Genomic DNA, 22,901 nt, shown 5'->3' on the forward strand with positions numbered 1-22,901 from the left:
ATTTTTTTTATTGACATGTATTTTGAGTCCCGTCAATATTCAATCTCCCTTCTAACTAATATATCTGGCTCTTAAACCGTGTTTCCAGCATCAGCAGGCTGTTTTCAGCAAACAAGCTGATAGAAGATAGAGCGACTGTGCACTACCTGCTCAGAAACACACAGCAGACACACACAGAGACTAAAATGATATGATAAAGGGTATTTTTCTGAGCAGTTGGTGGAGACCAAACCAGAGCTAAAAGGAGAGGGAATATGCCGGATCATTGTTTGCTAACGCTCACATAAACAACTCCTATTACAACAGAAACTCATTAATGTAGCTGTAAACAGAACAACAGGTGTGTTCGACCATCTTCGAGAATGGTGTTTTAGATGACTGCTAGATAACAGAGTTGTGTGATAACACTGGGTGTATTTCTCTCTCTCTCTCTCTCTCTCTCTAGTTCATCCAGGTGTCCATGAGTTTATGATGAGGACAAGATAAACGGAGGGCACACCGGCCTTTAAAATCTTCCATATTAACAGCATACACTTGACTGTATAGTTTTAATCATCATTAAAATTTCACTGTCACGTTCCATTTTACTACATTTCACCTCTTTTATTTTTAAACAGTAACACATATTGGAACAATGTATAACACATAGTAACCTCAGGCTGTACAATGATAAACCCCTCGGCCTATGTTAGCCCATAATGCTGCTCAGCATATGAGTTTGAAATGAATAAACGTCCACTCTTTATCCCCTATGAGAATGTTGGGCTTGGTTGTTTTTGTCTTTTTGAACTCTGACACAACACAGACGCACAATAATTAAATAAAGAAAATGATGGTAAATAAAAGCATTTACTAGAAGGGTTATACGTTGCATATGGGAATGTAACGAGATCAGAACTTTCTGGAGTGATCTTTAGGAAAAGTGGAGAAACGGGGATAATGGGAGACCTGACAGTGGTACCTGTGGACCTACTGAACAGGAACCTGGTGGAAACAATTTGATTAATGAATTGATTAATATTTAATATCCATGTATCCATACAGTAATGCAGTAATATTGGGCATGAGTTTAGCATATAATTATTAAAAAATGATGCAGTTAAACATAAAAATCACTACAGAGGTACCTGGGAAGATATTGTAGTGTCTGGTGGAATCTGGTGGAGCTTCAGTTTGATTTTATCTGCCTATAGAACTGAATGGCATATTGGTATGTTTTAATTTAGCCAATGTTTTAGCAATACTATTTACAAATGTGAGTGGAGAGTTGTGTAACGATCTCAATCCGTGTCTGTGGAATGAGATTCAAATTTAAATGTTTAGACAAATCTGTATATAGATCTGAAAATGTGACTTTTGTTAATACTTCTGCCGTGGCAGATCTGCAAATGCGTGTGGTGATCGTGTGTGTGTGTGTGTGTGTGTGTGTGTGTGTGTGTAGAGATTTCTGTGTGTGCATGAGTAGCTGTACAGCCTACAGACCACCAGTCCGCAGTAGAGAGACATTACTGCGTTGTCAATGAAAGCAGGGAAATAGCGATATGGGGCACTGCATTTGATGAATGTACTGTTTATAAGACCACAAATGAGACAATTACATTTACACAACCTTCCACTCACATTTGTAAATAGTATATAATAATAATGGCTCCATAGTTTCAAGCATCTTACTAACTAACTTAAATTATGTACTGAAACGACAAGAAAGTAATGAAACATGTATTTCATTACTTCACACCTGCACGCTTACCGTGTCTCAAATACAATAATAAAACTGGAGGTTAATGGTTCCTGGTAGTTTCAGGTTTAAGTCTTCTCAAGTATTTAGCAGTTAATTTGTGTCTGCACTGTAAAAATGAGTTGTGCCCATTAGTCATGATAACCTCTAATTCATTGTCAGTATGACTACAAATTATTGAAACAGTTGTGATAACTCAGAATTTTGTGTTTATGTCTTCTCAACTACACTGATAAAAATGATACTTTGAACCAAACTAAAAAAATTACTATAAGCTAATTTTATTAGTTTTTGTCAAAGTATATTTATGACTTGACTGAAACTGAAAAGTTTAATTTTGATTAAATCAAAATAATCCTTCAGTCCAAGAAAGAAAATTACATTCACGCAAAGTAAAAATATTGTTTATTATAGAGACCATGAATCATTTTTTTTACTTTAGTAAAACTTACATTTGTATGTTGGAAAAACCTACTTTTTTCATAAAAGTATACTTTTTATGTTGAACTAAAGTAATTAAAATGCTGTAATTTGTTACAGGCAATTTTATTATTTTTACTCAAGTTAAATTTATGACTCAGTACAAACTATGTTTTTAAGTTATACCATATCAATACATTTTCTTTGGTCACAATACTAAACTTAACTTAATGAAGGTCAATATAATAAAATGTTTTGCTTCAACACAACTTAACTTTTACCATGAACAAAAGCTACATTTGTTTTAATATAAAGAAGAATTATCAGTAAATGCTTCATTTAGTTGACTTCCTATGAATTAAGACAGGAATATTTTCATCAAAAGACCTTGATGTTTATTGTGATGTCATTGTCTTTGTTTAAAAAAAAAAAAAAAAATCATCACATTCTCTGCAAAAAACAAACAAAAAAAAAAAAATACAAAAAAATAAATTAACCCCTACATTTTTCTGGCTGTTAGGCTAGCTGGTATGTACTTTACACATTACAGCACATTTGAGAAAAAACACAAGAATAAATGAAAGAAAATCATGGTCTTTTCAATACTTTTTTTTAAAAACTTATGTAACCTTTCTGTAACAAAAACTTGAGATATATAATATAATAACCATTAAGTCTAACAGTCTTAAAACAAAATTATCAAGATGTATGAATGTCACATTACTTTGAATCATTACAAATGCAATATCAACATTTCCGTATCTATGACCACATTAATGTGGTATGAAAAGCTTAAAGTGGTATAAAATAGCAAATAAGAAGTGTACAGAGTGTTTAACTGTCATAAAACTTGGCTTTCCTTCGACAAATTGACCAGGATGTATGTAAACCTCCCCATCGGAAATTGAGAGAATATTTTGTTTTTTCAACTAAGGGGTACCCCCAGTTTAATTGCTGTGGATGCAATCCATAAACTAAAGGTTGGTCTTCAGTTTAAGAAAAAAACATTACCATTACTATTGCTGCAATTATGAACTTTGCATTATTCAAACTTCAGGGTTGATATCAGCCAGAATATTTATATCACAGAAACTGTTCCGTGAACACAGAAAATCAGAATTGAAGGCCAGTTTTTAATTAAAGTCTGTTTCTCTTATTAACATTGAACAGTGGCCCCTTCCTTTATCATAGAATATATTTGAATACAAGCACACTCTGTGTGTTATTTTCTTGGGTTCTATCTCCATGAATAGTTTCTGCAATGCATCAAAGGTGTATTTGAGCCTGCCATGTCTTCCCATCCAAAAGGATCTAGTCGAAACAAGAAAAGAAACGGTAGTATTAGTTGTAGTACAAAATTGTTAGTTACAAAATAACTTACAATAAATCCATATTCACAAATTAATTGATAAACTATTCTGCTTTTCTGGGGAAGAAGAAAATCTGTTTAAATCAAACTGCAAAGGCCCTATGCTATCTTAGCAGTCTAAATTTTTACATAGAAAAAAGGACAGCAAATGCATTTTTCATTACTGATATGCATAGCAGGAATTAAAATGGCAACAAATAGCTTTTATACACTATACAGGAAGGCCTTTGACGATTGATTTCACATGCAAAAGTACTAATTTGTTTAAGTGCAGAAGATATTTTTCATTTACTTTTGTGGTATTTATAAAGGTGTTCTATTAAACTGTTTATTTTTTGGTTTGTTTAAACTTCTTGTATAATGTAGCTTAGTTTACCACTAATCATAAATGTGAATGAAAAACACTTGTTCTCATAAAATAACACAGTTTTCGAAAGCTTACCCTATCAAAAGTCTTCACATTCAAAGCGAAGTAATGGCGGACGGTAAAAACGCTGGCTGGCGCGAGCAGGGAGATATCAGGTGTGACGTCGAGTGGTCACATGACATGAAAACCTTTTTTTTTTTTTTTTTCTTCTGGTCTGAAGTAAAAATATGATTGAAGTAAAAATGTTCTTTTAATTTGTTCTAGGGGGTTCATTATCTGCTTTAAGGCAAACTAGACAAAACAGGTTTGAAACAGAAAGCATGATTTTCACGTAGTCCAATGTAAAAATGCACTTCGAATAAACGACACGGCAGTTTCACAGTGAAACGTTTTCAAACTAAGAAACATGATTCAACTGAAATTAAGAATGTCAGTCAAAAGGATGTATGGATAATCGCTTCTGTCATTGGCTGACGTAGGCACGTTCAACTAACGTCTCTGCTGCCCGCCATTTTCTCTCTCTTTCACCACATCCAAATCTGTTCGGTAGTTTGGGATTGATTGAATACCTGCTGGAATCTGAGGTAACTAAGATAGCTAGCTTTAAGTGATTGCTAAAAGTTGGCACATAATTATTATATAATTATAATTTATATTATAATAAATGTTTAGCCTTTTATTTGCATTAATCACCAGAAGCAACCAGATGGACCTGCTCCTGTTCAGATGGCATTAATGTCGTTTTTGAACAGAAGTCCAGCTCAGCAAAACCTAGGAACCAGGAAGAAACTGGTGCCTGCTCCACAGTTTGTCATCCACTGGGCCGGCCCTGCACCGACATGAACTGTGGCAGTGCAGCTGGTGGTTATTTCCGTTTTCTTATTGAAGTCAGAGAGAATTATGCTGAGCATGTTCACTCACATGAGGAAAACTGTGCAACAGAAAAGCTATTGTTTCCAGTGTTTTATTCTCAAATAACACTGTGCTTGGATATTTTAATGTCACTGAAACTTATTATTATGAAGCCTAATCTGGTTCTTTCTCAGCCATTACATTTTCTGTTTTATCATGTTTTAAATTTAACATGAATTAAACAGGAGAGATTGCGACAGCACAACGGAAAAAAACATGGGGAAACTGAATAAACAGTAAGATAAGATTACTTTCTTGTAGCAGAAATTAAAAACAGGAACATAACCTCAAATTGAACTCTCATCTGCATGAGCTGTACAATACGCGCCCGGAGGTGTTTCATATCTCAGTGTGATGATTTAGGAGCTTTCTTGGAGTTTAAAGTTAAGCCTTGACTACATGAGTTTCGACATTATGATCTCGTTGTTTTTTCCAAATACAACAATATATAAATACAGAAGCAAGATTTGTGAGGAAACCAACCACCATGAAGTCAATCACCTGTATAGACTGTGTGCACAATTATTAGGCAAGTTGTATTCCTGAGGATTCATTTTATTTATTTCATTTGAACAAATACAATGTTCTCAGGCAATCAGATGTTAATAAACCTCAAACCTGAGTAATAACAGGGTGTCGATAATGTGACGTCAGACAGTGTGTGACGCGGTAAAACTATTTGCCCTCTCTCTCTTTCTTAATTAAATCTTTTATAAACTTTTAAACATTAATTAAAATAATAATAATAACAATAAAAAACATATTTAAAAAATTAATATAATACTTAAATAAAAAAAGTCTGCTCCAAACAGATAGCACAGCTGACTAAAAAAAAAAGAATATTTTAAAATTAAAAAAAAAAATATAATTAATTGTCATGGGGAAATGTAATTTTTCCTCCACCGCTCTCCCGCAAGCCACTGCCAGCGGTAGCCTCTCTCTCTCTCTCTCTCTAAAGTTCTCTCTCTCTCTCTCTACCTTCTTACTCTCCTCTACTCTTTGATCTCTCTCTTCAATTCAAATGGCTTTATTGGTGTGACGTAACACTGTAACTATTGCCAAAGCAAGCGTTTGGAATTAAAAATAATAATAATAACAATAAAGGAAAACAATATTTACAATAAATTAATTATAATCTATACTGTTGGTAATACTGTAACTATGATTGACTCAATCACAATCACAGTCACAATCAATCAATCTCAGTCAGTAAGCAATTAATTACAATCAATCAATCAGCCACCCAGCCACGCAGGGGGAGTGGGCTGACTCTTTACAGAGCAGTAAGAAGATTTTAATAGATTCAGCATTTTGAAAAATGTGTATAAAAATGTAAAACATCTCCACTATACAGCATGGGTTTCTTTAAGTAAGGGGATAACAGCAGCATATTAGCTACACATACAATTTCATGTAATTCTAATCCAAAACATTATTTGTGATTTTTTCATTTGGGATTCTCTGCTGCCATGTGCCAACATCAAGTCAAATCTAAGCTGAAGAAGAAGTTCCAGTGTGTGTTTGAGGGGATTGCTAAAGCAGGAAACCCAACCCGTCTGAACCAGATCTACACAGAGCTCTTCATCACAGAGGGAGGCACTGCAGAGGTCAATGATGAACATGAGGTCAGACAGATTGAAACAGCATCCAGGAAACCAGACAGACCAGAAACAACAATCAGAGCCTGTGAACTTTTTCCTGCACTGTGACTTATTGTTATAGTGTAAAAACGAGCTGTGTTGCTAATGGCGATAAGCCTAGCATACGGACAGCTGTGACTGTAAGCGAGGAGTGGGAAAGCTCTTGTTGACCACTGTGGAGACTGTTTCCCTCCTGCTTGTGTGCTGATGCTGTGGACTGTCGCTGCTGTTTCTTCTTTGCTCTGCCGGGTTTCCAGCAGCGCCTTTGCTCCTCTATCCCTCCGACCATTCCTTTCCTGAGTACTGATACACTTGCACGTGCCTTTTACTTTGATTGATTGTTTGAACAAGTAAAGCAGCCATTACAGTTTTTAGGCCTTCTGCAATTGTTTGGTTTACATTTTGGTTTATGTTGCAATGTGTGTGTGTGTGTGTGTGTGTGTGTGTGAGTGTGGGCCCACAATATAATGGTAATGTTCACATGTTAAAGATGCTATGAACTGAATATATTAGAGCCTGATTGAAGATTGAAAGATTAAAAGAAAAGAGTCTTTAAAGTATTTGGAGAATACCATTTTGTGTTTATTAATATGGGGTAGTATTTGTGTTATTGTGTTGTCATATTTTTATAATTTACCTTAAGTATTATTATTTTGTGTATTAATAATTGCTGGACTTGCTACCCCCGCGACCCGATCCCAGATAAGCAGATGAAGATGAGATGAGATTAATAAATGACTAAATGTTGTCATATTGCATTTAAAGCATTTGTGTATCCTAAATAAAACATAATTTTGGGTGTATGCTTTTTGAGTGAATACAGGTTATTTGGTATTTTAGTTGAAGAGTAAAAGGGAAATAAGGTCATAAGAGTTGTATTATTTTGTTGGTACAGGTAAAAGATTACTTAAATTTAAACCGTATCCAGGGCCCTGCCCATAGTACTATTACACAAAGCAGATCAATATAATCTACATAGCTACATGCGATGACTGTTAGATGTCTATATGTCTGGTTTAGGATACTTTACTTACGTTTTGTTAAAGGTAATCTTCACAGATGAACACCATTGAAGTGCAGATGCAGTCTGCAGTAAAAAGCTGACAGTAGGCTTAAAACAAACAACAGCACGGACACGTAACTTCAATGTCAACACCTTAAAACTTCCAACTTGTAATCAAATCATGTAATGAAAGTCTAAGAGTTTTAAAGTTTGAGTTTGAGTGGTTTGACATACTGATCTTATGTCTTATGTGTGATCTGACATCACCGTCAGGGCCCCTAGTTTCTGGAATAAATATATACACTATTTGTTGTTCAAGTAGGACATGGAGTCCAAAATATGAGCAGAAAATTAAACTTGACTAAAACTAAAAAACTAAAACTAAACTAAAACTACTAAACAACTAAAGTGGAAATTAAATATTAATAGTGCAAAACGTCGTGCGTGAACTAGGAGTGAAACCAGCTTTATGCTAGTTGCAGCTGGGAACAGTGCTGGTGTAATGTCATTGCAGCCATGGTCAAATGACCGTCAAACACTTTAATACTGGGTCTGCTGTACTGACGATGCTCTGGCTGCATCCGTGAATGACCAGGGGTGCCCATGATGGCTTTCAGCTTCCCATACGTGTCTGAGGTCTGCAACGGTGGAGTGGATAACGTTCCCATGACAACCGAGGGAAGACATGGCTTGTATCTCCACCGCCTTCCTGTCTTCTTGGTCCTCACCAACGTGCCTGCTCTGGTTCCTCTCCTTCGTCTCCTTAACTCGACCAGGGTCTCCCTCGGGCATGCGACACGTAAATCCCGATACCATAGGAAGTCCTCACGTGAATAACCTCCGGTGTTTTGTTGTGTGGTGGTTGTTGTGTCCACATTCCTACACATTGTTTATATTTAAAAAAACTAAATTCAACTACAGCTAAAAAAGTAAAAAAATTAACTACCAACACTGGAGGTCTGTTTACAACAATAAACACAGTGCTATTTAAGAAGGAATAAAGAAATAGTAAGATTGAAGGCGAAAAAATAAGAGGCGGAGCGGGAGCTGTTGCGTCGAGCTGCCACTCTCTGCGGCGCTTCTAGAATGTTTTATGTTAAGGTGTTTTTTTGTTTTTGTTTTTTATGTTTGTGTTTCCCATCTTGAATATTAATTAAACAAAATGACTGAACTGAACTGAGGCGCTGCAGTTGGACCCTTTTGGCTCTTCCACAGAGTCCGCCATGTTGAACCGCCATGTTTCTACGATAACTTCAAACGGACACACCAGACGCTGGCTCAATGAGGCGTCTCATGTTTTCTGTGAGATCTGCAGCCAGCATGATTTCTCCTCCACATTCGAAAAACTGAGCTGTATTTAGATGGTTGCAATCTGAAACTCCACCACTAGATGGACTGCACACTGGACTGTTTGTTTTCTTTTATTTTTACATGTTGACAAGCACGATACATTGGGCATACACTCATTTCTTTACATTTTTCCCGCCCTACCGCACTTAACAGAAGCAACACTCTCTCCAGAGCATAAAGGGAAAATAAAAAGAGGTCACATTTAGCAGTGCATACATGGCTTTATCAATCAGCAAGGTAAATACATACTAAATACAATATACTGACGTAAAGGGATTTACATTTTTAATATCTGAAATGGCATGTGAAGAGAAAAAGAGCACTATTCCTTATCCTGTTGTAAATACAAAATGACAAAAACTAATAGATGAAGATGAATATAGAAATAGATGGCAAAATTGGTGTAGAAGAGACATATTCATAGGAAATAAAATAAGCAATAAGCAATTCTAATATTTGAAATACCATAAAACTTCAGTTAAAAGCAGGGTTTCAATCAGACGCCTGGTCTGGATTATATAGAAGTTCTTTGGATGTATAAAAGCTCTTAAAGCCCACCGGGTCCATTGCTCACTGTCTGCTGACTTTCTCTTTTCCTGCACCGTGTTGTTGGGTGTGCTTGTTTTCATTACCTTGCTGACTACAAAATCTAAGATAGGCTACCAGTATTTTTCATATGCATGAGGTTGGCTTAGATGCACTTTCAGTCTCTCTCTCAGGATCAAATGAATTATTCGTAATGGGATATTCGATAGACTAATTATTATAAAAGTAATATATTAATGCTGGTTTAAATAAAGAATTTGATTTCCAGTCTTTAATGAGTTTTGTGCAAAAGGAATTAAATGCCTGTCCCATATAGAAGTCTGTGCTACATATAGGCATGTTGAGTTCAGCGACTGAAGCAAATAAAAGCTATTAATTGAAGTTTTATGGTATACACACTGCTGTTAAACTGCATGGTTGAACATCATAAATTGGCAAAGACTGCAGACGGGTATCAGGCGTTGTTTTAAGTCACCCTAGACTTTTAATTTTCTTAATCATGCGTGAGAAGAAGTTCCCTTTTCTGTCGGTAGTACCGTGGACAGATTCACAGCTCATCTCTTTTGCTTCATCTTTTTTTATTCCGCCCAGTATTTTTCTGACTTTGGATGGAATTCTGAAAAGAAATTTAGCCAATGTTCCCCGCTGTGAAAAAAGCAAAACAGATGTTAAAGTTTGCTTTCTTGCACATTACTTCAACTTCATATACATTTGGCATTACACATTAGAAATTTTTCTAAGCTAACTTTGTTAGATGGCAGATGTCTGTCCGTTATTCTCTGTATCTGAACAGTATAACCTATACATACATACCTGCAGTGATATCTTCAGGCCATAGCGCACGTAGGTAGCAAGGTGTTCACAGTTGTTGCCAAAGACGCCATATTCTCTACAGTTCTGAATGGTAAGGTTGATCCGCTTTATTATGTCTTCCTCGTTAGTGGCGTTTTTCATTTCGGGAATGCCATCAAGGTAATTGTCCACTCTCTCCTTCCATTTTCCTCTCGTTGTTTCAAGTTTATCAAACCTACAGTCAGTCTTCAGAGTGTACTCACCTGTTTGTGAGAATAAAACTTAATTAGAAATATTGTATATAGATCAAACACTTATTCCTGCTGTAGCTTATTTGCTCTTTTCTTATTTCCATTTGCATCAGAAATGGGTTTGTTTGTAACAGTACAGCATTTACAGCAGGCTGTGACTACACTGTAAAACCTGACAACACATCTTTATAAAAGAAGTAAATTAATTAAACTTAAATGGTTTAAGGCGATCGGTTTCCTCAAACAGTCACTACTGTACTGAACAAACTCATCAGGTTTTACAGTGCACAAGGAAGAGGAAGGAAGCGTTTCAGTGGCATCCCGCAACATCCCACCAGTTTGTGCTGTTCAACTGTGAGCTGTTAACAATATGCAGAGCATTAATATGTACATACTAAAAAAATACTGGGGGAAAATTGAAATTGAAATTGAAATTGATGTTTCTATTCAACACTTTACTAATGTGTTGTAATGTTTTTGAGTTTGAATATGTTCATTTGGGCACTTTACCAAGCAAATAATCTTATATAGGATTTCTCTATATGCGATTAAATCGGCAAATACTTCTGCCACCCTCTGGCCATCCCATCAGTATTTCTCTAGGTCCGCCTCTGCCTATGATGTTAGACAGACAGAAATACTGTGTTTAGATGTGCATACTTACATTATCAGTTTACTACACGTACCTGTGCGGTGAAATATGTCGTTGTCACCTTGCCCAATGTCTATCTCACTGCTTGGGCCCACATAAATAGCATAGTGCTTGTACACAGGCCGTGCTCCTTTCATGAAACATTTCTTTGGAAACACAATTATGTCTCCAAATTTGTACTGTAAACAGAAAAAAACATATTGTAGATACATTAGATCAACTTTTATATTCAGTGCAATAATCAGAGAGTCAATAATGAATGTAATTAATAGTTAATGCCAATTAATAAATTAGATAATTGACTAAAAACATTCAGTAATATTAATTTAATGTAATTGTGTGATCAATCATTTAAATCTGTTATAAAGTAAAAACACAAAACTTTAAATTATATTTTTTATATTTTATTTATATGTATTATTTAGTAAATTGAATCTCTTTGGAGTTTTCACTTGTTCACACAAAATATGCAATTTTAAGTTACTTACTTTCCCATCGATCTGTATTACTGTGATCGCCAGCAGAACGATCACAGCAACCAGGATTGGGTTTTTCATGTTTCTGGCAGTGGAGCGCTGACATGGTGAAAAGAACATGTGACAGTTAATCATGCCACCACGGCTGATGTGTGTTAGCAACAGCCTTATAAATGACCAGACATGAACATGTTAACCCCAGTTTTAAAGCAACTGTCTGTAAGTATTGTAGTACACCACCCCACCCTCAAAATATCAAGTCATATCATCTTCATCATCATAAGTATGCAGCCATTCCAAGTCAAGGAGAAGTGTATGTTTGAGGAATTGTGCATATTGTAGTAGTGCACCAGGGGTTCGCATCAAGCTCCCATCTGAAATGAAACAATGAGCATTTCTAACATTTCAAGAATTGCAAAAAAACAAAGGGTCTTACCAAAATGTTGTGAAGAGAGCCTTGAATGGAGGGTTGAAAGGATCGGGACCAGAGAGTGTCGTCTGTCTTTCAATTGACCAAAATGATGAAATGAAAGTACTTTGAGATGGTAGAGAATAAAAAGACTAAACTCGACTCCTCCTTTTATACAATGTCTTAAATAAATGTATTTAAAGTCAAGGCATCTTCTTTGACATATATGGTCAAAAACTCAACAGAACAGTTATTCATTGGTCACAGAGCACACACGCCTAGCTGACGCAAGCAAAATATAAGTTTGCTTCTTAAACAGTTTCACAATCAAAACTTTTTTTTTAATATCACATATGCATTTAGCGGTTATAGCATTTTTGATCAAGATAAGCAGGTGGAACTCAATGTCTGTTTCACACCATACTCCTCCCTTCTTGCTGTTGCTCAAGAATGAGACAGCTACATTTCTGAGCGTCTCAGTTTTTGGGTAAGTGCCTCTTTTTGCTAATGGCTAAATGCACTCTTGACCTCCGACCTCTCCCAACACAAGCATCCAACGCTCGCGACCTGCGTGCTTTCTTTCAATCTAGTTTCTGTTTCCGTAGTTATCTCACAGGAGAGTGTTCCCACCTGCTACAGGGCAGCCACCGTTACCTGTACCTAAAAAGTCAGCAGTATGTAGTCTAAACGACAACCACGCTATGGCACTAACCCCCATTCTGATGAGGTGCTTTGGTTCTCCTGCTGGCCTGGACCCTAGGAATCCAGCACTCTGGGTCTGACTGCCACACTCTGCAACTGCATATTGGAGTTTCTTACAAACAGACCCCGGACTAGTCACACTCTAGTGCTCAAACGTGGAGCCCCTCAGGGCTGTGTGCTCAGCCCCCTCCTGTTCACATTGTACTCCCAGGACTGCATCCCCTGGCATAGAAACAACTCTGTTGAGAAGTTTGCAGATAACACCACCATCATCAAAATATTTGCCTACACATATCAGGTTCACATGTGATTTTCTTTCAGAATTGTACCCCTAATAATTAAATTGCTTCTGCTTGTGAGGTTGGTTGCACCTTGTTAGTTTAGGCCTCAGCCTATTTGGGTGGCGTCTATGTTCCTCTTTCTCTTCTCTTCCTCTTCCTCCCAGGCCTCCACCATCTGGCTGGAGGTTAGGTTGGTTTTGTGTTTTGTTTGCACACATCACACATACTTCCTTCATCTTCACCCTGCATTTATAACTATGTGATTGCTGCAGACAATGTTTTTGCAATAATCTTTCATCATTTTAATATCTTAAGTCATCTGGATCTTATCTTCTGCTCAAAATATTTTTCACAATCTTGCCTGGATGATTATTGCCACCCTGAACTTAGAATTACTAATTCTAATTAATTATTAGAAGTAAATACCCATACCTCCAATCTTTTATCTCATACCGGTCATACACTAGTACTGTATTAGAGATAGTCATTGGAGAATTCCTCAGGATTCCTTGTTTCAGAGGTCTTAACTTTGGTGGAAGTATGTTGGTGCAGATGAAGGTTTCTCCTTATATACACTAAAGAATACACCAGAACATATATTTGTCCAGCTCAATACTTACAGCAAAAGGATAACAGTTATCAAATACATTTAAACAGTAAAGTGCAGTATGTGTTGGTAGAAAATTGACTTTTAGATGGGCTTGGAGTGAGATTTTGTCGGGGGTGACCAAAATTATGCCGCGCACGCAGCCACAGGAGTTGGTGGCTCAGATATCAGAGAATTGGAATTCATTTGATGTTGTACCCATGTTGTACCCTGCATTCTGGTGGTTTTTGGGGAGGCCCAAAGCCGTTGATAGGGGCAGCCTACTGGAGATGGACAATATTGGTTACATTCTGAGAAGCAGACATAGCTGAAGGTCCACCCCCAGGAAATTTTGGATTAAGTAGATGTGATTTCCTGCATTCTAGTGGATTTTTGGGTGGTCTGCTAAAGATGTGCAATACCTGAACTTATTGTGATTCATGTTCGGCATCATGACTTGTAGGGCCTTCTAGACTTGAGCTGAACATTCAACCAGAAAACTATTGTTGGGCCTAAATGACTGCCTGTATCACAATAAAGCCTTATTCATAGACCAGTGTTTAAGATTGGACCTAGGTACCTGTAGGTTGATTGGTATTTTGATTAGAATGGTATTAAACTAAGACAGGAAATCAAAGCTAGTAAATCCTAAGTTATCACAAAACTGACAAGCTAAAGGCTGAGATGAAATACCACTGAGGGTGACTGACGATGTGGCGATGAATGGGTGAGAGTTGGAGAGTTGATATGCTGCGGGGTTGACTGGCTTCGGGTGTGCTTCAGCAGGTGTAGAGAATCGGGACCAGAGGAGAGAGTGATGCCACGCTCACCACACAGATACACAGAGAGAGACAGGGAGTGACAGGAAACACAGGAAGTGAACCGGAAGTTGTTCTGGTCCTCCATCTTGCAGGCCGCCCCAAAGCGCTTATTTCTGCAGCGAGGATCGAGGATACACAAGAGTGGCCTTCTTGGAAGTCTTTTACTGACCGAAGCGCCCTTTTATTGGATATAAGTTATTGATTGGACGCTGAAATTGCTCTTTGATATGATCATATTAAAGTCAGAGGCAGAAGAGAGTCTGTCTGTCAGCAAGAAACACTTTTAAATGTTTTCCAGTGTTCAAAAGGCACCACGACCATATTCTGGGTTGTTCTGTGGTGGAAGTTTGACCGAATAAAGGAAAAACCAAACAAAGAGAAATTTGTCTTTGTATATTTATTCAAAGCTTCTGCGCAGAAGGATCGACATCAACAAGTAACAGTCAGTGTCTCCCGATGAGTCGATGAAGACTGCATTAATACCAGGGTTTTTATATGCAGAAGAACAAAGAGTTGTGATGTTTCATAAAGAGATAGATGTCAGGGACAAATAAGGAGGCATTCCCAAGTGAGGGCCCTCCCTTCTCAGACCAAAGAAAAAGGAAAAAGTTTAGATGTTCAAGCCAGGCTATAAATGTGTCTGTCCTTGTATGCAGGTGGTTATCATGTAGTTTATCAGACATGTGTAGGTCGGGCTATCTTTAAGCCTGTCATGTATTACATGAAGCAAATGTGGTTTGTCCTTGTATTAAGACAGCAAGTTAATTTGCAGTGCAGCGGAAACAGCCTTCTACAGAGTGGTGTAACACAAAGAATCACAGTTAACACAAAGGTTATATACTGAAAAATAATAATATATATTTTTTTCCTCTACAGTTCAATAATGAGTTTACAATCACAATATCAATAAATACAGATGCACATAATGAACAAATATAAACACATTCAGCCAGTAGAAATGATTCCTGTGCTGCTTATGTGGAGCAGTGAGAGGTAACAGGTGGTTCCTGTATTTATTCTGTGTTGTATTGATGCAGCCTTTAAGTGTTTTCTTAATTTAATAATGAGAGAGGATGCTTTCAGGCAGTAGTGTCACTGCATGAACCCGGACTGTGTGTGGGAACTTCTGGAGGTGTAAAATAATGCAACAAATAACATTCATTAACATTAGATCCTGAAATTGAAATAATCAATGAAGCTGCTGGGCCTCATGCGTAAATGCACACGCAGCATTAAAGATCCAGTGTGTGGGATTTATTGGCATTTGATTGATTTAGCTTGATTTTATTTATGGATTATCAGACACAGGAAATAAAGCGGTGTAGTTGCAGATTGCAACTCACTCGTTTCACCCTCCTTTTCCAAGCATGAGGAAGAAACTACAAAGACACAAATGTCCTCATCTAGAGCCGGTGTTTCATTGCTTCAAATAGATCCTCCTAAATGTTACACACTAGACCTTTAATAGCTAGTAACAAACCCATGAGTATCAAATATATATATACAGCAGTATATTCTCTTATTATCTCCTTTGTAAAATAAGACCATCTAAATAAAGTCACACAGAGAGCACTACCCACCACAAGTTGTGCAGTTCAGTTCCTCCAGGACATTGCAACGTTGCAACAATTAATGCAAATTAAACCAGTCTTTTTAATCTGCACAACCGTGCAATTTTGTCCAATAACCACACAATAACAACACCTGCAATCATTGTAGTTTCCCGAGAGCTTCACTAGTCAAAGCAATTCCCACATAAAATGTTGAGCCATACATGACGGACTATGATGATACAAAAAAAGTGCAACTAAGTTTGTAATTTTCACTTTCTCCCACAATTTCAGTGCAAATAAAAAAGGCTGAAATCATTGCAACATGCATTGCAAGCCTTTAGAATTTTCAGCAGGGAAATCAGGCATTTTAGGCCGCACCAATACCCCCAAAACAGTGGTCTGATCCCACGTTTGGATGTCATCAGTTAGTGTACAAGGAGAGATGGAGGACAATAAAACACACACAGTTCTTGCTCATTCATTTTTTTATTATTTCAAATAAGACCTCATGTCATGAGGAAAGAACAGAGAGCAAGACAGGCTGTAGAGACCAGCTGCTAAAATACTTGTTAGCTGTGAACCTTTTTTTGTTTATTTGGTTTTTTTTTTTGCCTTTGTTTGTTGTTTTGTTTTCTGTGTTTGCTGTTCTCTTTTTCCATTTTTTTTACCTTGTTTTATACAATTGGCTTCGTAAATCCTGCTAAGGGTTACTTGGTCCAGTATGTTTTTAGCTGGTCCAGCTTCAAAACATTTAGTCCGATCATCATGCTGTGAAAAAAACAAAACACATGCAGTTGAATTTTGCCTTCATGCAAATATCACATACACACACACACACACACACACACACACACACACACACACACACACACACACACACACACACACACAGAAAACATTAGACATTTAGAGGACCTGTTTGTAGGCTTTAGTGGCATCTAGTGGTGAACTGAACTTTTATTACATTTCTACCTATAGATCCTCCGAAATGTTACCCACTGGACCTTTGAGCATTGTATGGAAATATAGTTTTTAATGATGAGCCCTTGATGAAAATTGTAGGTAAACACAGTTATGGGCCACTGTTGAATCTGCCTACCTGCAGTGACATCGTGCCATAGCGCACATAGGTGGTAAGGTGTGCACAGATGTTTTCAAAAGTTTCACAGTGTTTAGTGGCGTTGGAGATTCGCTCAGTTATGTCTTCCTGGGTTCCTGGATTGAAGCCTTCAATCCCATCAAGGTAGTTTTTCTTTGATGTTACTACAATTCCCCTAAGAGACTTAAATTTGCCAAATACACAGTCTGGTTTCTCAAAACCTGTTGGTGAGAGTAAATCTTTTAGAAACTTTATATATAAACTTCACACAAAATCTGTTACTTGCTCCTGCTGTATTTGATCTGACAATGGGTTTCTGTTTCTTCTGCACAAACAGGCTGCTGTAACTGTACAACACTTACAGCAGCCTGAAACTACAAAGAAGAGAAAGGAATGGTTTCACAGCACAACACAGCTACCAGTTAGTTATCTAAAGTTAAACATTTACACTGACACGTCTATCTGTGCACGGAATGAAAGAACTTGGCTGCCATTTTGGGATCTAGTTTGCCATCTTATCAGCAGGTGACCTGTTATTTCTCGTCCGATGAGTCCGAATATTTGTTATCCAAATGTTATAGCACTTGAGACATGCAAAGAGACTCTGTTAAAGACGACAAACAAGTGTATTTCCTATGATCAGGATGTGTTACAGAGCAGATATGAACACATAATTTAATTATGTCTTATGGCAACTTTTTAGACTGTAAGTGTTAAGGTCTTAAGTTCAGTAAAAAAAAACTAATCAATGTACTGATTTCTAATGCCCCCTTTAGAGATTATTATTCAATACTTTGTTAATGTGCCACTATGATGTAATGTTTTTGAGTTAAAATATCTTCATTTGAATTAAAATCAAATTAAATATTTAGATACAGATAAAGTTTTATGGTAAATAATGTCCTGATGTCCTCATATGAGGATGATCATTTTTTGTGAAAACTACTAATTGTTCAAAGACAATGCTTGGTTTTTATGTTTATCAGGTCCTACTAATCCCAAATAGCTAGGAGAAATTAAAAATGCACACCAAACAAAAGCTTGGGTCTCAGGAGGCTAGAATATGATGTCAGGCAGATTCTCTTACATTAACACTAAAACTGTGGTCAGAGTTTTAAATATGCATAATTTCATTTTTATTGTATTTACCTGAGTTGTGAAATATATCATTATCACCTTGGCCGACGTCTATCCCTGTGCTTGGACCTACATATATACCATAGTGCGAGTACGGAAACCTCAGGGTCTTGGGGGTGGGGGCGGGACAAGGGTGTCCAAATGAAATTATGTCTCCAAATTTGTACTGTGAAAAGATGAAATCAGATGAATTAGATCAACTTTTACATTCAGTACAAAGTACAACACAATACTCAGATTGACTAAATAATGAATGTGGATAGGTGATACTAAAGGATGAAACTTCTTATACTCCACTAAGGTATAGTAGATATTCATAATAAGACTTCTTTGGTTGTGGATCCCTTACTTTTAATCATCGATCAAGGTCTCTTAAGTTGGTCTATAGTGTCCTGTAAGGGCTGCGGTACAAAGAGCACAGGCCTTGAAATGTGCTGTGAGGACTGTACACTATAGCAGTGGCTGTGATAAATATATTAAATGAAGCAATATGCATTATTCACAATTGGGTAGTTTTAGCCGATATATTTATATATATAGGATAGTGTTTGTCACCATTTTCATCACCTTCCTTGTTCTTGTTATCATTAATGTGCTACTAAAGTCCCCTTACTATTGTTATTATACTGTAGATATTAGAGATACTAATGTATTTGTTTATTAAAATAACAAATAAAAGTGGCGTTAGTTTTGGGACTACAAATTGTAAACAGTGTTGGTGAAAAAGTATTTTCTCATCAAGCTACTTTTCAGACACTCCAAAGCTGGCCAAGAGATATTTACAATCAAAAAGTTATCTATAATAAAATAAATTCTCTCTTTCCTGTATTCTCAATGATCACCTTAACTGCACCTACGCACAAAAACTACACATTCAAGGTTGAGCAGCAAAATATATTTTTTAAAAGGGTATTAAAGCAACTTACCTCCTTACTAATGTCTTTTTGTGTGATCACTAGCTGAAGCATAACAGCAGCCAAGATAAGGTTTTTCATCTTTCAGCCACAGGGAGCTGACATAGTGAAATCAAGAGAAAATGTAACACTTAATTAAAAATTAATGTTAAGCATTTTGAAAGAGAGAGACCTCACACGTGAGACAAAAGCATCTTTGTCTTTCAACAACATTTAAAGTGACATTTTGTATTTTATTTTCTGTCAGTATCAAGGCATTTAAAGCAGCACCCTGATGTTGGAATTCAAACCAAGCAAATACCTTCCAAAATTATATATATATATATATATATATATATATATATATATATATATATACCCGTCTTACAAAAGTATTTCCTCAGTGATCGTCACTGGAGAAATCTTTGTAGAAATGAATGTTTCAGAGGTCTTACCTTCTTCTGTGAGACCGGGGAAGCTTGTTGGTGCAGGTGGAATGGGTTCTCCTTATACCTCATATCTTTGTCCTGCCCACTGGGAGCTGTTAGTTATTAAATACATTTACATAGGCCTATGCAGTATATGCCATATGTTTGTTTAAATGCACTCTGTAGCAGAGGATCTGCTCCCCCTGTGGATAAAAACGGCTAATTCTAAAGTAACAAAAACAAAATAATTCCTTTTTTCAGGTTTTTCTCACATTTATACAGGTCATATCATATGAAACTAGATGACATAATGCATGCATTGGTACCACCATATATCATATCATGCTAGCAAGTCAGTAAGGGGGCTAAATAACACTCCAAAGTTAGGCAAGATCTTGAAAATGGAACAATTGAAATGGCCATTTTCAAAGTTTTGGGAAAAAAACATGTATTTTTTTGCTGTTGATGTAAATGTGTTATTTTCGCCTGGTATTTTTTTTTATATTTCAGCATACTGGGGTCCATAAACTCCCCTGCATAAGTCAGCGCCCCACTTGTGCCGCCCCAGTCAAAAAGTTTAAAAAACAGCCCTGCAGGTCAATGACACGAGTCTGTGGTGAAGACAATGTTCTCCATTAAAGAGCAGAGAACATGAAAGGTGTATATACGTACATAATGTGCTGCAACTTTAAAAACACACACCCACATACCAACACTAACCTCATTGTTAGCTGCTTTTAAATGGTGTTAAAGTTGGAGCACATTTCCTGCAGCCTGGTTGCAGCTGAAAACAAAAAACAACAGAATTCAAATGTTCATTCTAAGGACACCACACAACTCAGTTATAGCCGGCAGACATTTGATTGGCCCCTGTTGATATGTTAGGGATCTTAAAAACTGAAAAGACAAATGTAGGCTTCTTTTTAGAGAACAGTTAAAAGATAAGGCACTGCTTTGTGTTAACTGCTCATTGCTATAGAGTTCACTGTAATAAAACTGTAGAAAAGCCTTGGACATATATTGACACACTGCTCAGATAAAAAATGTGGTTATTTTAGTATTCAAATGAGAACGTTAGACGTGGAGAGTGCTGACGCGGCTCTGTTCTAATGTAGCTGGCCAACAAGAGTCCAACATGGCTGCGGGATTCAGATTAGTTACATTTTAACAACAGTGGAAGAAGTAAGCTACTCAGATATTTCACTGAAGTAAAAAAAAGCAATACCACGTTGAAAAAATACTCTATTATGAGTAAGTCCTTCATTTTTAATCTTAAGTGAAACATTTTTTAATATTAGCAACAAAATAGTATCAAAAGTAATTATTTTGCAAAAAGTGTTATTATTATTATTATTATTAAGTGTTTTCCTGATTAATTGCTACCAAAGCAGAATTTGAATCTCGGCATGGTGGAGATCATTTTAACAACTGGACTAGAGCTAATGTGCTAACTTCTTTATACTGAACAATTTAGAGTTACTGAGTAAAACACTGACACATTTGTCTAACTGCATTATAAACCAGAAGCTCATTTGAGTAGTTAATACTATGCTTGGATTTTGCAGAAAATCAGGGAGGGGGAAGGTCTCGTGTCTTAAGTTACGTTACAACCCGTTCACACATGTGCAATAAAAAGTGATTCATACTTTAAAAGTATACATAAATGCTTCAGAATCTTACATATGGCACCTTAAAGTGAGCGTAAAAGCACTGGGAGGAGAGAGCCAAACTTTATCTGTTTTCAACTCTAACCACCGGGTCAAGAAGACTTCATGTCATGGTTTTGAGTTTTAGTTTAGTTATTTTCTGTTTTATGTTGAAAGAGTCCCTCCCCATGTGTTTTATGTAACTTCTCTTTCTGTCTTTGTCTGTTTTCGGCTGTCTGCCCCACCCAGATTATTTTCACCTGTGTCTAGTTATCCTCCCCCTCACCAGTGTGTGTGCTCCTTTGTCTCAGTTCGTTGTTGTCAGTCTGTGTCAGGCCTTCCAGTCCTTTGCTGAGCATAACTAAGCATAACAGGACAGAACAATAACACTCTACAGCTGCAAGCGCACCTGCTTGCTGAGAAGGTGCCGTGCACAGAAGCTGTGTGAGGAGGGGAGGGGGGAGGGGGGAGGGGGACAATTCACCTCTGGGTCTCCCTCGACTTTCTTCCAAATAACGCACATTTCATTCATAATATAATAAACACAGGCCTATAATACATTATTATACATTATATATATATAATAAATACAGGCCTATAGTTCATGCACATTTTTGTTTTTCTGAATTGTGTGAAATGGCTAACAAAAATAGGTAATACAAAACGATTATGTGGTCACCAAGGTGATTTTGTGATATTTAAAATATTTATTCTATATATTATTTGTAATATTATATATTATTGTTGCTCTCTGCTCTTGTTACTTTTTATATATCTGGTTGTATATATTTTGGCACATTTATGTATATAGTGTATATGTGTGGATGTCCTTGTGGTTCTCTAAGTTCTGATAACTTATAGTGTCATATTTTGTGCAGAACTGTGTTCATTGTCTTTTGGCAATGTTGGAGGTGGAGATCTTAAAAAGTGTGTTTCCTGTTCCAAGTGCAATAGTTAAATCCAATTGTTCTGATGAAGGATTTCTCTGCTTCACTTATGTTGTAATGAAACATAACAGTTTGTGCAGAGTTTTGTGGGGTTTTCTTTATTGCGGGGGGGGTCTCGCCCAAGGTATCATTCAATCATTCAAGATAATAGAACCGCCACTGGTTCTACCTGTGATAAATGCGAAAGACCACACTAATAAAGACGTTCAAGCACAAACCATACCATTAAAGTGAATGAACTCCCACCAAAAGCCTATACTTAAAACCCATAATGGTTCAAATCAATTAGAATACAGACTAAGAAACTAAAACTAAGACTAAAACACAGAATGTTAAAAATAATAAATAAAATAATAATAATAATAAAAAAAATAACAATGTTAATAAAGTAAACAGATACTCTACAAGGTTCTAATCATTTACAAAGCTAAATTAATAATTAAACACCCAGCACCTGCTGACATTATTAGTTTCAGTCTTTCTACCTACAATAAAAGTTATGGCAGACCCACAATGATAAGAATAAAAATACATTACCTCAGGGTACTTGAAGTCCTACAGCATCTAAACATTACAAATACTGACATTAATATAAAACAGCTATTAATGAGAACCACCGCTGTTACTGGCGCACAGTGAGCCTGCTGCTTACTCTCCTCTGCTACAGTAAGTACAGAAACAGCCAGATAAAACTACAGAGGAAACACAAAGAGTTAAAACTGAAGCTAGTCTGTAAAGGAAATAACTCTTATTATCATTATTATTATTTCTGTTATTAAAAACTGAGAGGGTTTACCTTATTACTTAATAATTGTGACTGTACATCACCCTAAACGCCGTTTACTTTCACCAGAAGACGAATCCTCTTCAATGTGTATTTCAA

At 36.6% G+C, this 22,901-nt stretch overlaps 3 protein-coding genes across 8 annotated transcripts in view; 1 reads left to right on the forward strand and 2 right to left on the reverse strand.

Moving 5' to 3' along the window:
• sri (sorcin) overlaps positions 1-511 on the forward strand; it is a 20,297-nt gene extending 19,786 nt beyond the window's left edge. For 2 of the 3 annotated variants that reach the window (XM_051405430.1, XM_051405429.1), the window contains exon 8: positions 446-511. In XM_051405430.1, the coding sequence (XP_051261390.1) occupies positions 446-472 (27 nt within the window). In that variant the 3' untranslated portion in view covers positions 473-511. Of the gene's footprint in view, positions 1-88; positions 146-445 lie in introns of those variants that run through there. The other variant, XM_051405426.1, reaches the window with a different exon arrangement.
• The window catches only part of LOC127366478 (phospholipase A and acyltransferase 1-like), a 26,174-nt gene extending 14,063 nt beyond the window's left edge, over positions 1-12,111 (reverse strand). For 2 of the 3 annotated variants that reach the window (XM_051405420.1, XM_051405418.1), the window contains exons 1-4: positions 11,953-12,111; positions 11,529-11,615; positions 11,075-11,219; positions 10,159-10,400 (exon numbers count right to left, since the gene is read on the reverse strand). In XM_051405420.1, the coding sequence (XP_051261380.1) occupies positions 10,159-10,400; positions 11,075-11,219; positions 11,529-11,597 (456 nt within the window). In that variant the 5' untranslated portion in view covers positions 11,598-11,615; positions 11,953-12,111. Of the gene's footprint in view, positions 1-9,000; positions 9,991-10,158; positions 10,401-11,074; positions 11,220-11,528; positions 11,616-11,952 lie in introns of those variants that run through there. The other variant, XM_051405417.1, reaches the window with a different exon arrangement.
• A 4,235-nt stretch (positions 12,112-16,346) lies between these two features.
• Positions 16,347-22,845, reverse strand: LOC127366479 (uncharacterized). 2 transcript variants are annotated; one of them, XR_007885314.1, is made up of 8 exons: positions 22,815-22,845; positions 22,556-22,582; positions 20,146-20,209; positions 19,453-19,538; positions 19,031-19,116; positions 18,117-18,270; positions 16,968-17,188; positions 16,347-16,636 (listed from the first exon to the last, which is right to left on the reverse strand). XR_007885314.1 is itself a non-coding variant. In XM_051405422.1 (5 exons), exons 2-5 carry the CDS (start codon positions 19,097-19,099, stop codon positions 16,460-16,462), a joined length of 621 nt encoding a protein of 206 aa, XP_051261382.1. In that variant the 5' UTR covers positions 19,100-19,116; positions 19,453-20,206; the 3' UTR covers positions 16,347-16,459. The 2 variants fall into 2 exon arrangements, 1 of the variants encoding a protein (XP_051261382.1); XM_051405422.1 differs by lacking the exons at positions 22,556-22,582; positions 22,815-22,845 and having other exon boundaries at positions 19,453-20,206.
• Between the last annotated feature and the right edge of the window lie 56 nt (positions 22,846-22,901).

The sequence above is a fragment of the Dicentrarchus labrax genome, unplaced genomic scaffold, assembly GCF_905237075.1.
Source record: "Dicentrarchus labrax unplaced genomic scaffold, dlabrax2021, whole genome shotgun sequence".
Classification (NCBI taxonomy): Eukaryota; Metazoa; Chordata; class Actinopteri; family Moronidae; genus Dicentrarchus; species Dicentrarchus labrax.

Coding starts and splice junctions, on each gene's coding strand:
- LOC127366479 (XM_051405422.1), bottom strand. CDS start 19,099: ATGAAAAACCTTATCTTGGCTGCTGTTATGCTTCAGCTAGTGATCACA. Junction 18,271..19,030: donor AAAAAGACATTAGTAAGGAG/GTAAGTTGCTTT, acceptor ATCTTTTCACAG/TACAAATTTGGAGACATAAT. Junction 16,637..16,967: donor ATGGCACGATGTCACTGCAG/GTAGGCAGATTC, acceptor TTTTTTTCACAG/CATGATGATCGGACTAAATG.